Source organism: Kogia breviceps, chromosome 1 (assembly GCF_026419965.1).
Source record: "Kogia breviceps isolate mKogBre1 chromosome 1, mKogBre1 haplotype 1, whole genome shotgun sequence".
NCBI classification, from domain to species: Eukaryota; Metazoa; Chordata; class Mammalia; order Artiodactyla; family Physeteridae; genus Kogia; species Kogia breviceps.
In genome coordinates, this window is record NC_081310.1 from 134,359,231 (window position 1) to 134,375,210 (window position 15,980).

At 39.5% G+C, this 15,980-nt stretch overlaps 1 protein-coding gene across 6 annotated transcripts in view; it reads left to right on the plus strand.

Moving 5' to 3' along the window:
• The first annotated feature begins 1,585 nt into the window (after positions 1 to 1,585).
• The window catches only part of USP33 (ubiquitin specific peptidase 33), a 62,692-nt gene continuing 48,297 nt past the window's right edge, over positions 1,586 to 15,980 (plus strand). Inside the window, exons 1-2 of one of the 6 annotated variants that reach the window (XM_067044057.1) lie at positions 1,592 to 1,833; positions 2,525 to 2,667. In XM_067044057.1, the coding sequence (XP_066900158.1) occupies positions 2,665 to 2,667 (3 nt within the window). In that variant the 5' untranslated portion in view covers positions 1,592 to 1,833; positions 2,525 to 2,664. Of the gene's footprint in view, positions 1,834 to 2,524; positions 2,668 to 15,980 lie in introns of all 6 variants that reach the window. The other 5 variants (XM_067044067.1, XM_059075100.2, XM_067044109.1 and 2 more) reach the window with 5 other exon arrangements.

Below are 15,980 nucleotides of genomic sequence, written 5' to 3' on the forward strand. Positions count from 1 at the left end.
GCAGGGGACTCGGGTTCGTGCCCCGGTCCGGGAAGATCCCACCTGCCGCGGAGCGGCTGGGCCCGTGAGCCATGGCCGCTGAGCCTGCGCGTCCGGAGCCTGTGCTCCACAACGGGAGAGGCCACAACAGTGAGAGGCCCGCGTACCGCAAAAACAAACAAACAAACAAACAAAAAACACTGAAGGAACTTTTTGGCCAACCCGATACATATTTAAAATATCTTCTATTTGCTGGCTTGATTTTTCATCTCTTAATGGTGTCTTTTGATGCAGAGATGAGTTTTATAGGTGACACAATTTTTGGCAGCAATATTACTAAATAATGGAAACAGTTTCAAACCTCCTTTTTCAAAATGCTCTCTTCATTGTACAAGTTTCTTTCCAAAAGCAGTTCTCACCCATTTTTGAAACACAACTTTTACTTTGGGGCCATAGGATAAATGTATATATTAAACATTTTTTTTGTTATTAGCATATCTCTGACAGCTACTTGTCATCACAGCAAAGGTCAGAAAATTTTAAAGACTTGTCTTTTTTCAAATAAACCTATAAAACTCTCCTTTAAGTCAGATAGTACTTCGCTACAAGACATCAGGGAACAAATGATTTTCATGATTGTTCTCTTATGTCTTTACAGAGGAGTATAAACATTTAGATATTTGATTTTTTAAAAATAAAAATTAACCACATTGCTGACATCCTGAAGCATATAAACTGCAATATTTTGAAATATGCTGACTATCAGTGAACCCAGGATAGGTTGTGGTGCAAACTGAGGCCTTGGTGTCAATCCCTATACAGGAAGCTGGCAAAACTTCATCTCTTCTATTTTTACCATACAAATAGAATTGAAAGCTCTCATATTCTCTATTTATTTCTGATGGAGATTGAGCGTCCTACATAACGCTTGAGTACAAGCTCCCATTTGGGAGACCAAAAAGATAGAGGTAAACAGACATGTTGAAACTGGCAATTTGAACAATTAATTAATATTAACTGTTTTTATTGTTTGCATATCAATCAATTGAACGGATTTTAACAGATCCATAAATTACAGGGCAGATCTCTTCAAATGCTCTAGTCACTAAGCAGATACTAAAGTTTCAATAAATATTTGATTTGATCTTGATTTTGGCTTAAGGGAAAATGGGAGAGATGAATTTCTACTTTGTAGATGTGGAAAAAGAAACGCAATGACTTTCAGAGAGTCTATGTCCTAAGACGTTGGGAGAATAAAGAGGAGAGGAAGGAAAAAGGGTTGAATTGAATTAAGTAGTCTAATTTTTCTTTGCACAAGGTCGGAAACCTGAGGCCCTTCAGCGGACAGCCGTAACGCAAATTCTGTAATGCATAGAGACAGACCTGCTAATGGTCGTAGTGTGACTGTAGAAGAGGGGGAGAACACGTGTAGAAACGAAAAGTGCCCCAAATCTAAAACTGCTCCGCACGTACGGTCCCTGTGCCGCTAGCTACTTTGGAAGTCCCAGCGGTGAGAGCAGCTTGGGTCTCCACACCTGGACCCGGCCTCCGCGGCCACGCCCCAGAGGCGGGACGAGCTTTCCTCGCAGCCCCGCCCCTGCCCGCCCTCCTCGCCCTCCCGCGACGCCCTAGACGCCTGCGGCGGTCGCGGAGACACCGGAAGGAGCTGGAGCTGCTGCGGGAAGTGGCCGGGAGGCTGGTATCCCGCAGGCTGAGCTGCGGGTCCGTTTTCTGGCCATCCAGAAGCTACGCCGCCCCTTCTTAGGCCAGGGGAGGAAAAGAGGAGCTGGTGGGAGGTGCGGCCGCAGGCCACCGTCGGCCGCGCTGGCGGGGCCCGTGGGGAAGGCCGTGGAGGTGAGAGCGTAGCTGTTGGGAGGGGCGCGGGGCCGAAGTGCGCCTCGCCTGCAGCAAGGGGTCGGTCTGTGTTTTCGCTCCCGCGCGTCGGGGCTGTGGCTGCTGCAGCGGCCTCTTTTTCTTGGTTCGGGGTGGTGGTGGGCGCGCGGGTGGGTAGAAGGCCTAGGCCCCTCCGGTGCTCTGCGCTGCAGGGATGATTGGTGGCCTCCCCAGTAGGGGCGGCGGAGGATGCGAGTCAGTCGTAGATTTGAGGAAGGGTCCCCAGGGGGCGCTCCCCTGGGAAGCGGGAGGAAGGAGGGGTGAGACGAGTCCCGAAGCGGGCCTCCTCTCTTTTTCTCGGTCTCCGCATGCCGGCTTAGCCCAGCACGGTGGGCGCAGGCGACTGAAAGCCCCGCAGTGCGCTGCTGGCTCCTGGGTTCTGGTTTCGCTTTGCGGTGTAGTTGGGGTGATCGGACCCATTCGTGCAGCCCCAGGGGTCCCGTTATTCATTGTTGTCAGCAGGAAAACCTAGGCGTCATCGTTACTGAAATTTTTCTTAGATGAATATTTAATCCTGTTTCAGAGGTTACCCCTTGCGGTCTGTCCATCCGCAGCTTTTGTTTGAGTCAGTTTCCATGGTGTGTGGTTTCCCAGACCTTTACTCTTACATATTTTATCTACTACAAAATGCTCTTCATTTGAATATTTACAGGGTGCAAGTTGAGCTGTTGGATGATTCTGGGTGTTTTGCACTCAAGTATTTTTAGGGTTTACGTTCTCATATAATCAGTATAAGGCCGGGAAAATTGGGCCAGAGGAGAAAACGCTTGCAAGAACATAGGCTCTAAACTTATGGTAAGGATCTCTAGACTTCTTGCTTAATAGATGTATAGAATAGTAGAATTTTTTAGTTTAATCAGATTATTCTTCTTTTAAGGAAAACTTGTTTCAAAAAATAATGAGGCTGTTCTAGTTCCATTTCTGGTTGAGACAATTGTATTGTTTGGAAAGGTCTGACCAAAGCAGATAATAAGCTATTTGATTTGAACCTAATACGAATATTGTTAGTGAATTCATGCTATTAATATAAACATGGGGAAAAGTAGGAATCTTATTGAAAGACAGTGCTAATTTTAAGGAAAAGTAATAGTAATAAGTTATACTACACCAGGGGCTTTATGTTATTTAATTTACTTTGGCAGGATTTTAAAAAAAAAAGGATAGTACAAAAGTATTGCAGGAATAAAATATTTGACCTCTTGCCATATGCAAGAGGAATAGTCTACTTAAGATTGCTTCTTATTTTTGATCTGGTTTATAGCCAGCTTTCACTCTTTTGTCTAGAGCTCTTTATAACTTACGCCTTTATAACCTATTTGTAACAAATAACAGTGCATTTAATGATGTTAGATTGTAGTAAATAGATCTTAATCGTTTGAAATTAAGAGTTAAGGAGATAATTTTTACATTTATTTATTGTTAGAATTTTCAATGACCTTTCACATATACAATCTTATTTGATCCTCATGCCAGTCCTCTGAGTTAGAAATGCCAAGAAGTAAAGTCTTTTCCCGTGACAGAAGCATTTCGAGATTGTGTAAGGATCAGAATTTCCCTAAAGCCTGAAATAACCTTGCTGAAGTAACCTTTGATATAAATTGGAATTCACCTAAGTATTGGAGCACTGTGAAGTATAACATGGGACAGACTCTGGACTCTTTGCAAGGAAATGAAGTACATAAATGGTGAAAGATTTTTGGTGAGACACATGAAATGTAGTCATTTCCCCAAAATAAAGGAATAAGAAACAGCTTTCTTTAGTGTTGTTTTTAAACTTTTTTTTAAGTCTGCATTCGATTTCAGGAGCATTTTGATAAATAGGTTAGTCCCAAAGAGTCTGAGATAAGCTCAGTTTGTTTGTCTATAAAAAGGAGCATGAATTTTGTACTAATACTTAAGAATGAATATATAAAAATAAATGTTCTTTTCAAAAGTTACTTTAGAAGGCTATGTAGGTCAATATCTATGGGTCTATCAGGGAAAGAAAGCCCTTTGGAAAATGAAAAGAATGGAACATGTTTTCTACCCTTAAAGAATTTAGAGTCAGGCTTGTAGTCAAGTAGGGTAGTTTTTTACAGAACTGTGGTAAAATGTCTTATGACATTTTTCTTTGTAGGAAATGCTGATTAATGTTTACAAATCTTGATTAAGGAATTTTATTTAAAGCAAGGTTGCTGGATTGGAGCTATGCTTTTGGGTGGTTTATTGTGGCAGTGTTAAGAATAGGTTCTAGAACAGCTAGATTGCAGGTAGAGCCATCAGTTAGGAGATTATATAGTTATCTTAAAAGGGTCAAAGGGACGGATGTTTTTAAGAAAAGGGAAAATAGAAGATTAGTACTAAATTTCTTTTTCTTTGTTATGGTTTGAACGACAATTAAGAACTATTAGGGGAAAAGTTATTGGACTGTGAGATCTGTGCAAAGGTTTTAAGGAGTTTGTGTTTGCTAGAATATTTGTTTGAAGGACAAAAAACACAGTTCTTTTTGCGGAACGGAACACAGGCCTCTCACTGTTGCCTCTCCCGTTGCCCTGGACGTGCAGGCTCAGCGGCCATGGCTCACGGGCCTAGCTGCTCCGCGGCATGTGGGATCTTCCCGGACCAGGGCACGAACCCGTGTCCCCTGCATCGGCAGGCGGACTCTCAACCACTGTGCCACCAGGGAAGCCCGAAACACAGTTCTTAAAAGTGCTCGTCAGGGGACTTCCCTGGTAGCACATTGTTTAAGAATCTGCTTGCCAGTGCAGGGGACACGGGTTTAAGCCCTGGTCAGGGAAGCTTACATGCCGTGGAGCAACTGAGCCTGTGCACCACAACTACTGAGCCCGTGTGCCACAGCTGCTGAAGCCTGCGCGCCTAGAGCCCATGATCTGCAACAAAAGAAGCCACCGCAATGAGAAGGCCGTGCACCACGACGAAGAGCATCCCCTGCTCACCGAAAGTAGAGAAGCCCGCGCACAGCAACGAAGACCCAATGCAGCCGTAAATAAATGAATAAATTTAAAAACAAAACAGTGCTCATCGGGAGACTTCCCTGGTGGCGCAGTGGATAAGACTCCACATCTTATCCACTGGGGGTCTGGGTTCGATCCCTGGTAAGGGAACTAGATCCCACATGTGTGCTGCAACTAGGAGTTCTCATGCCACAACTAAGGAGCCCATGAGCCGCAACTTAAGACCCGGCACAACCAAATAAATAAATTTTTTTTTTTTTAAAGTGCTCATCAGTATATTTTATAGATTAAAAGTCTCCACAGACTCTTTTTTTTGTGTGTGTGTGTGGTACGTGGGCCTCTCACTGTTGTGGCCTCTCCCGTTGAGGAGCACAGGCTCCGGACGCGCAGGCTCAGTGGCCATGGCTCATGGGCCCAGCCGCTCCGCGGCACGTGGGATCTTCCCGGACCCGGGCAGGAACCCGTGTTCCCTGCATCGGCAGGCGGATTCTCAACCACTGTGCCACCAGGGAAGCCCTCCACAGACTCTTATTATGGATTGATTTAGAATAAAATAAACTTTTCTGCCTATTGTACTCTTTGCTGATATTGTTACTTCTATTGTCAATTTTTTTGGCTTGCTTTTGTTGTATAGCAATTTTCTTCTATGGTAAATATGGAAAAATAAGCTGTAAGGTTATTATAATGTTGTATTTTTACAATTGAAATAATTTTGAAACCTAGTATTTAAAATAGTACAGTTGGGCTTCCCTGCTGGCGCAGTGGTTAAGAATCCACCTGCCAGTGCAGGGGACACGGGTTCGAGCCCTGGTCCAGGAAGATCCCACATGCTGCGGAGCAACTAAGCCTGCGAGCCACAACTACTGAGTCCACATGCTACAACTACTGAAGCCCGCCCACCTAGAGCCCATGCTCCGCAACAAGAGAAGGCACTGCAATGAGAAGCACACACACTGCAATGAAGAGCAGCCCCCACTCGCCACAACTAGAAGAAAGCTGCGCACAGCAACAAAGACCCAACACAGCTAAAAATAATAAATAAAATTAAAAATAAAATAGTACAGTTGGGGACTTCCAGGGTAGTGCAGTGGTTAAGAATCCGCCTGCCAATGCAGGGGACATGGGTTCAATCCTTGGTCTGGGAAGATCCCACATGCCCTGGAACAACCAAGCCCGTGCACCACAACTACTGAGCCTTGCGCCATAGCACCTGCGAGCCACAACTACTGAAGCCCGCATGCCTAGAGCCTGTGCTCCACAGCAAGAGAAGCCACCACAATGAGAAGCCTGTGCACTGCAACGAAGAGTAGCCCCCGCTCGCCGCAACTAGAAGAAACCCAGGCAGAGCAACGAAGACCCAATGCAGCCAAAAATAAATAAACTAATTAATTTTTTTAAAAAAGTTTAAAGTAAAAGATAAAATAGTACAGTTGGACTAGTCAGATTAGTTGTAGTAATGGAACAGTTGTATAGGTTGAAACTACTGACAGACAAATCAGTTTTTGTGCAGTCAGAGAATCTTAGTATTGACTTTAGGGCAAAATGCTGTCCTTTGATACACCTGACAGTTGGTCTTCCAGCCTCTGTGTATAACAATGCTGGGGAACATCCTACTTCCCAAGGTTCCACCTTCCATTTTTATATAGCTCAAATTGTTGAAAATCTTTACCATTGACTGGAGTTGCTATTTCTAAATTTCTCAAGTTATATAAAAAAGAAAAGATGTCTCTTACTTTGGTCATAATGTCCAAATAATTGGAATGCATGTATCAAGTCCTCCAACTTTTTTTTTGGCTGCTTGGAGCGACTTGCGGGATTGTAGTTCCCCAGCCAGGGCCTGGGCAGTGAAAGTGCCGAGTCCTAACCACTGGACTGCCAGGGAACTCCCCTCAAGTCCTCCAACTTTTGCCTTCTGCTGTCTAAACATAACATCCATACTTTCAGTTTTTCTTCATAATAGTTAATTTATTGAGTGCTTACTCTCACTCTGTTCAAAGTAATTTATATATGTTAACAAATGTGTTATATAACACCCCCCCAACTCCACGAGGTAGATTTTTGTAATTATCTCAGTTTTATAGATGAAGGAACTGAGGCACAGAGAAGTGACTTAACCCTGGTCACAAACCTAGGACATAGTGGAGCTTGGATTTGAACCCAGGTAGCCTTGCTCCGGAAACTTTACTTTTAGCCATAGTGTTGTCTTTATGACGATACAGTTTTCAAATTATTTAAGACTGTCTATGGAAGGCATTTGTATTCTGTAGCTTTTAGTGTTCTTCATAAAACATTCACTATATAATCTACTTAGTTTATGAGTACAATAAGACTGACGTCTCTTTTTATTCTGAAACCTACTCTGTTGATAAATTGAGTGAGAACTGCACTGTTGTTTCCTTCGTCTTCTAGCATCTAGAATATAAATATCTGAAACCCTTTTTTGGCCTTACTTTAGACAGTACTCTTTGAATGCCAATATAGAATACTATATCCATCCTTGTTAATCTTAGCTCATTTTTCCAAAGAAAATGTCATTTCTTAAATTATTTTTATAATTAGATTTCACTAGCCTGCCTTCTGTGTCTTTATTCAGATTTTTGTTAAAGATTTTGAACAGTTCTCCAATCTGCTAATACAGAGTTTCTTCTGGATTCATATTAGTCTTCTGTGTAACTAATAAATTAGCAACTAGTTCTCCTGACAGATTTTTTGTCACAGTCGCTTGATTCTGATTCTTTATAGATAGCTTAACTTTTTGGAATAGAATAGAAAATGGAATATAGGCAGTTTTTCAATATTAAAAGGTTCTCCTTAGGTTACCAACTATGTCTTGATGTGTAACAAATATTAATAACACTGGTCCCTATGCTTTTCCTGATTTAAAACTTGAATGTCTGCTATTCTGTTATGGGATGACTGGGTCAGGATTTGGGGCCTGAAGATTTGGGGATTGTACTGCTAAAAAGTAATATCTTCCCCACCCCCTTAAAAGTAATATCTTCAGAAGCAGTTTTGAATCTACAGATGGGCACTTGAGCCCCTGCCAAAGCTGTACATCATACAGCATGATGCTGTCATTTCAAACTGGAAGATTTTTCAGTTGTTATTACCATCATTATTGCTGAGGAGATTTCAAATTGTCCAGATAGGGTAGATAGAGGGAAAAGTTGTCTGATAAAAGATTGTAAAGGTCAGGACAAATTGAGGTCAAATTATGGAAAACCTTAATTTCCATGCACAGTTTGAATTTTTTTGCTTTCTAGTAATCCCCAACCTGTGATCCCCAAGCTTCTAGAGGAGTCTTAGAGTTTTGTAGATTAATAGTTTTGTAGATTTGTATATTTTGGAGATTAATCTCTTGTTGGTTTCTTTGCTTGCATATATTTTCTTCCATTCTGAGGGTTGGCTTTTCGTTTTGTTTATGGTTTCCTTTGCTGTGCAAAAGCTTTTCAGTTTAATTAGATCCCATTTGTTTATTTTTGTTTTAATTTTCATTACTCTAGGAAGTGGATCAAAAAAGATCTTGTTGCAGTTTATGTCAGAGTGTTCTACCTATGTTTCCTTTAAGAGTTTTATAGTGTCTGGCCTTACATTTAGGTCTTTGATCCATTTTGAGTTTATTTTTGTATATGATGTTAGGGAGAGTTCTAATTTCATTCTTTTACATGTAGTTGTCCAGTTTTCCCAGCACCACTTATTGAAGAGACTGTCTTTTTTCTCTATTGTATATTCTTGCCTCCTTTGTCATAGATTAGGTGACTGTAGGTGCATGGGTTTATCTCTGGACTTTTTAATCCTGTTCCTTTGATCTATATTTCTGTTTTTGTGCCAGTACCATACTGTCTCGATTACTGTAGCTTTGTAGTATAGTCTGAAGTCAGGGAGCCTGATTCCTCCAGGTCCGTTTTTCTTTCTCAAGATTGCTTTGGCTATTTGGGGTCTTTTGTGTTTCCATACAAATTGTAAAATGTTTTGTTCTAATTCTGTGAAAAAATGCCATTGGTAATTTGATGGGGATTGCATTGAATCTGTAGATTGCTTTGGGTAGTATAGTCATTTTCACAGTATTGATTCTTCTGATCCAAGAACATGGTATATCTCTCCATCTGTTTGTTCATCTTTGATTTTTTTTTTAATCAGTATCTTATAGTGTTCTTTTTTAAAAAATAAATTTATTTATTTTTATGTATTTATCTGTGTCGGGTCTTAGTTCCTGTATGCGGAATCTTCGTTGCGGCATGTGGGATCTGTCGTTTCAGTGAGCAGGCCTCTCTCTAGTTGTGGTGTGCGGGCTCTAGAGCTTGGGGGCTCAGTAGTTGTGGCACACGGCCTCTATAGTTGTGGTGCACAGGCTCCAGAGCATGCAGGCTTAGTTGCCCGTGGCATGTGTGATCTTACTTCCACGACCAGGGATCGAACCTGTGTCCCCTGCATTGGAAGGCGGATTCTTAACCACTGGACCACCAGGGAAGTCCCAGTATCTTAGAGCTTTCTGAGTACAGGTCTTTGGCCTCCTTAGGTAGGTTTATTCCTAGGTATTTTTTTCTTTTTGTCATGATGGTAAATTGGACTGTTTCCTTAGTTTCTCTTTCTGATCTTTTGTTGTTAGTGTATAGGAATGCAAGAGATTTCTGTGTATTAATTTTGTATCCTGCAACTTTACCAAATTCATTGATTAGCTCTAGTAGTTTTCTAGTAGCATCTTTAGGATTTTCTGTGTATAGTATCACGTTATCTGCAAATTAATTCTCATTAAGTTGTTTAAATACCAGAACATTAATAGCAGAATGGAGAGAACTAATCTTTCTCTAGTCCCCCTTTCTTCTTTGCTGTGAGGCAACATTCTGAGTACATAACCTTCAAAACTGTATTTCTATGCTTTTACAGTGGATATGTACATACAGATACAATGTGATATTATGCACGTTTTGTTTGGGGGCTTTTTTTTTTGAACATTGTTTTCTTATTTTTTTTGTTTTTTTATTTTAACTGAAGTATAGTTAATTTACAATGTTGTATTAGTTTCTGGTGTATGGCAAAGTGATTCTGTTGTACATATATATATTCTTTTTCACTTATTTTTCCATTATAGTTTATTACAAGATAATTAAATATAGTTCCCTGTGCTCTACAGTAAGACCTTGTTTACCTGTTTTATATATAGTAGTTTGTATCTGATAATCCCAAACTCCTAATGTATTCTTCCCTCAGGTTTTAAATTTTTACTTCAGTGGTATCATAGAGAATGTATTATTCTGCATCTTTCTTTTTTCCATTCAACATTATGTCCTTTAGATCTATTCATGTTGATAAATTATCCATCCAGTTCATGAAGTTAAACTGATGTGTAGTGTTCAGTTATGAATATATATATGTATATGTATATATATATCCATTCTTGTATTGATGCACTTAAAACATTTTACAGTCAAAAGTGAGATAACATACTGTCTAGAAAGCAGTGAGAAGAACATTTCCATCTCATTGGCAAACATTGGTATTAAGAGGAAAATGTATAGTTTAAATACTTTTATTATTAAGTAAATAAAACTAAGAGAATTCAGTTCCCATATTTAGGGGTTAAGAAAATAAAACAGAAACCAAATAGGACATGGGAATTAAAGATAAAACTGTAATTAATGGAATTGGAAACAACAAAACAAAAATAGTGGGAAGGATAAATCCCAAAGCTGGTTCTTTGCAAGGACCGATGAATTAGATAAACCTCATATAGAAGAGAAGAAAATGGAGTAAAAATATGCAATATTAGGAATGAGGAAGGAGACATCATAGATACCCAGGTATAGGAGAACTTAATGGAATTTTATGCAAACCTTCTTGAGAATACTACATATTATGCCATGATGCCAAAGTTGAAAGTCGAGATTAATGGATAATTTTATAGCAAAATATAAATTAATAAAATTGACCCAAGAAGCAGAAACGTTGAATTGACCAGTTCTTGCTCAAGGATTGAAAAGGTCATTGAAGATCTGTCCTTGAAAGAGGCAGCATAGCAGATGGTTTCACGCTGACTTTTATTTAGTTTATAAACAATATGTAGTTTTTTAAAAAAACCGTATTCTGTGTTATTAAAGATGCAAAGCTACTCAGTGCATTCTGTGAAGCACACATATTGGGTTGGCTGAAAAGTTTGTATGGGTTTTTCCATAAGATGTTACAAACTTCTTGGCCAACCTGATACTTTTATCCCTGATTAAAAATGCTATCAAAAAAGGTCAATCTCACTTACATCTAGAAATGCAAAATTTCTAAATACAGTATTAGCCAATAGAATCTAGATATGAAACAACAGACTAATAGTACATTTTGACCCAATAGGGTGTATTACATCAGTGCAAGGATCCTTAGTATCAAGTCTGTTAATATAATAGATAATATCAACGAATGACACAAGGAGTCTAGAAAGCCATCAGTAGCTGCTGAAAAGGCATTTAAAAAAATCTTTATTGGAGTATAATTGCTTTACAATGTTGTGTTAGTTTCTGCTGTATAAAAAAGTGAATCAGCTATATGCATACGTATATCCCCATATCTCTTCCCTCTTGAGTTTCCCTCCCACCCTCCTTATCCCACCCCTCTAGGTGGTCACAAAGCACCAAGCTGATCTCCCTGTGCTATGCAGCTGCTTCCCACTAGCTATCTATTTTACATTTGGTAGTGTATATATGTCAGTGTTACTCTTTCACTTCATCCCAGCTTTCCCTTCCCCATGTCCTCAAGTCCATTCTCCACATCTGTGTCTTTTTTCCTGTCCTGCCCCTAGGTTCATGGGAACCATTTTTTTTTTTTTTTTTTTAGATTCCATATATATGTGTTAGCATGTGGTATTTGTTTTTCTCTTTCTGGCTTACTTCAGTCTGTATGACAGACTCTAGGTCCATCCACTTAACTACAAATAACTCAATTTTGTGGGGGTTGTTTTTTGTTTGTTTGTTTTTGTTTTTTTTGCGGTACGCGGGCCTCTCACTGTTGTGGCCTCTCCCGTTGCGGAGCGCAGGCTCTGGACTCACAGGCTCAGCAGCCGTGGCTCATGGGCCCAGCCGCTCCATGGCATGTGGGATCCTCCAGGACCGGGGCACGAACCCGTGTCCCCTGCATCGGCAGGCGGACTCTCAACCACTGCGCCACTAGGGAAGCCCCAATTTTGTTTCTTTATATGGCTGAGTAATATTCAATTGTATATATGTGCCACATCTTCTTTATCCATTCATCTGCCTATGGACACTTAGGTTGCTTCCATGTCCTGGATATTGTAAATAGTGCTACAGTGAACATTGTGGTAGATGACTCTTTTTGAATTATGGTTTTCTCAGAGTAGATGCCCAGTAGTGGGATTGTTGGGTTATATAATAGTTCCATTTTTAGTTTTCTAAGGAACCTCCATTCTGTTCTTCATAGAGGCTGTGTCAATTTACATTCCCACCAACAGTGCAGGAGGGTTCCTTTTTCTCCACACCCTCTCCAGCATTTGTTTTTTGTAGACCGTGTGATGATGGCCATTCTGACCAGTGTGAGGTGATACCTCATTGTAGTTGTGATTTGCCTTTCTCTAATGATTAGTGATGTTGAGCATCTTTTCATATGTTTGTTAGCAATCAGTATATCTTCGTTGGAGAAATGTCTATTTAGCCTTCTGCCCATTTTTGAATTGGTTTTTTTTTTTTTGGATACTGAGATGAATGAGCTGCTTGTATATTTTGGAGATTAGTCCTTTGTCAGTTGCTTCATTTGCAAATATTTTCTCCCATTCTGAGGGTTGTCTTTTGGTCTTGTTTATGGTATCCTTTGCTGTGCAAAAGCTTTTAAGTTTCATTAGGTCCCATTTGTTTATTTTTGTTTTTATTTCCATTTCTCTAGGAGGTGGGTCAAAAAGGATTTTGCTGTGATTTATGTCATAGAGTGTTCTGCCTGTGTTTTCCTCTAACAATTGTATAGTGTCTGGTCTTACATTTAGGTCTTTAATCCATTTTGAGTTTATTTTTGTGTATGGTGTTTGGAAGTGTTCTAGTTTCATTCTTTTACATGTAGCTGTCCAGTTTTCTCAGTGCTACTTATTGAAGAGACTGTCTTTTCTCCATTTTATACTCTTGCCTCCTTTATCAAAAATAAGGTGACCATATGTGCCTGGGTTTATCTCTGGGCTTTCTATCCTGTTCCATTGATCTGTGTTTCTGTTTTTTGTGCCAGTACCATACTGTCTTGATTACTGTAGCTTTGTAGTATAGTCTGAAGTCAGGGAGCCTGAGTCCTCCAGCTCTGTTATTCTTTCTCAAGATTGCTTTGGCTACTCAGAATCTTTCGTGTTTCCATACAAATTGTGAAATTTTTTGTTCTAGTTCTGTGAAAAATGCCATTGGTAGTTTGATAGGGATTGCACTGAATCTGTAGATTGCTTTGTGTAGTATAGTCACTTTCACAATGTTGATTCTTCCAATCCAAGAGCATGGTATATCTCTCCGTTTGTTTGTATCATCTTTAATTTCTTTCATCAGAAAACCATAGTTTTCTGCATACAGGTCTTTTGTCTCCTTAGATAGGTTTATTCTTAGGTGTTTTATTCTTTTTGTTGCAGTGGTAAATGGGAGTGTTTCCTTAATTTCTCTTCCAGATTTTTCATCATTAGTGTAGAGGAATGCAAGAGGTTTCAATGCACTAATTTTGTATCCTGGTACTTTACCAAATCCATTGATTAGCTGTAGTAGTTTTCTGGTAGCATCTTTTTGTTTTGTTTTTTGTTTTTGTTTTTTTGCGGTACACAGGCCTCTCACTGTTGTGGCCTCTCCCGTTGCGGAGCACAGACTCCGGACGCGCAGGCTCAGCGGCCATGGCTCACGGGCCCAGCTGCACTGCGGCATGTGGGATCTTCCCAGACCAGGGCACGAACCCGTGTCCCCTGCATTGGCAGGTGGACTCTCAACCACTGCGCCACCAAGGAACCCCATCTGGTAGCATCTTTAGGATTTTCTATGTATAGTATCATGTCATCTGCAAACAGTGAAAACTTTACTTCTTCTTTACTGATTCGGATTCCTTTTATTTCTTTTTCTTCTCTGATTGCTCTGGGTAAAACTTCCAAAATTATGTTGAATAATAGTGGTGAGAGTGGGCAACTTTGTCTTGTTTCTGATCTTAGTGGAAATGGTTTCAGTTTTTCACCATTGAAAACAATGTTGGCTGTGGTTTTGTCATGTATGGCCTTTGTTATGTTGGGGTAAGTTCCCTCTATGCCTACTTTCTGGAGTGTTTTTATCATAAATGGGTGTTGAATTTTGTGGAAAGCTTTTTCCGCATTTATTGAGATGATCATATGGGTTTTTTTTTTCAGTTTGTTAGTATGTTGTATCACATTGTTTGATTTGCATATATTGAAGAGTCCTTGCATTCCTGGGATAAACCCCACTTGATCATGGTGTATGATCCTTTTAATGTGCTGTTGGATTCTGTTTGCTAGTATTTTGTTGAGGATTTTTGCATTTATGTTCATCAGAGATATTGGCTTGCAGTTTTCTTTTTTTGTGACATCTTTGTCTGGTTTAGGTATCAGGGTGATGGTAGCCTCATAGAATGAGTTTGGGAGTGTTCCTCCCTCTGCTATATTTTGGAAGAGTTTGAGAAGGGTAGGTGTTAGCTCTTTTCTAAATGTTTGATAGAATTCGCCTGTGAAGCCATCTGGTCCTGGGCTTTTGTTTTGTTGGAAGATTTTCAATCACAGTTTCAATTTCAGTGCTTGTGATTGGTCTGTTTATATTTTCTGTTCCTTCCTGGTTCAGTCTCAGAAGGTTGTGCTTTTCTAAGAATTTGTCCATTTCTTCCAGGTTGTCCATTTTATTGGCATATAGTTGCTTGTAGTAATCTTTCATGATCCTTTGTATTTCTGCAGTGTCACTTATTACTTCTCATTTTTCATTTCTAATTCTGTTGATTTGAATCTTCTCCCTTTTTTTCCTTGATGAGCCTGGCTAATGGTTTATCAATTTTGTTTATCTTCTCAAAGAACCAGATTTTAGTTTTATTGATCTTTGCTATCGTTTCCTTCATTTCTTTTTCATTTATTTCTGATCTGATCTTTATGATTTTTTTCCTTCTGCTAGCTTTGGGGTTTTTGTTGTTCTTCTTTCTCTAGTTGCTTTAGGTGTAAGGTTAGATTGTTTATTTGAGATTTTTTTTTTGTTTCTTGAGGTAGGATTGTATTGCTATAAACTTCCCTCTTAGAACTGCTTTTGCTGCATCACATAGGTTTTGGGTGGTCATGTTTTCATTGTCATTTGTTTCTAGGTATTATTTGATTTCCTCTTTGATTTCTTCAGTGATCTCTTGGTTATTTAGTAACGTATTGTTTAGGCTCCATGTGTTTGTATTTTTTACAGTTTTTTTTACTGTAATTGATATCTATTCTCATAGTGTTGTGGTCAGAAAAGATACTTGACATGATTTCAGTTTTCTTAAATTTACCAAGGCTTGTGTGACCCAAGATATGGTCTTTCCTGGAGAATTTTCCATGCACACTAGAGAAGAAAGTGTATTGTGTTGTTTTTGGATGAAATGTCCTATAAATATCAATTAAGTCCATCTTGTTTATTGTGTCATTTAAAGTTTTTGTTTCCTTATTTATTTTCATTTTGGATGATCTGTGCATTGGTGAAAGTGGGATGTTAAAATCCCCTACTATGATTGTGTTACTGTCTATTTCCTCTTTTATGGCTGTTAGCATTTGCCTTATGTATTGAGGTGCTCCTATGTTTGGTGCATAAATATTTACAATTGTTATATTGTCTTCTTGGATTGATCCCTTGATCATTATGTAGTGTCCTTCATTGTCTGTTGTAGTAGTCTTTATTTAAAGTCTATTTTGTCTGATATGAGGATTGCTGTTCCAGCTTTCTTTTGATTTCCATTTGCATGGAATATCTTTTTTCATCCCCTCACTTTCAGTCTGTATGTGTCCTTAGGTCTGAAGTGGGTCTCTTTTAGACAGCAGATATATGGGTCTTGTTTTTATATCTGTTTAGCCAGTATATGTGTTTTGGTTGGAGCATTTATCCATTTACATTTAAGATAATCATCAATATGTATGTTCCCATTACCATTTTCTTCATTGTTTTGGGTTTGTTTTTGTAGGTCTTTTCCTTC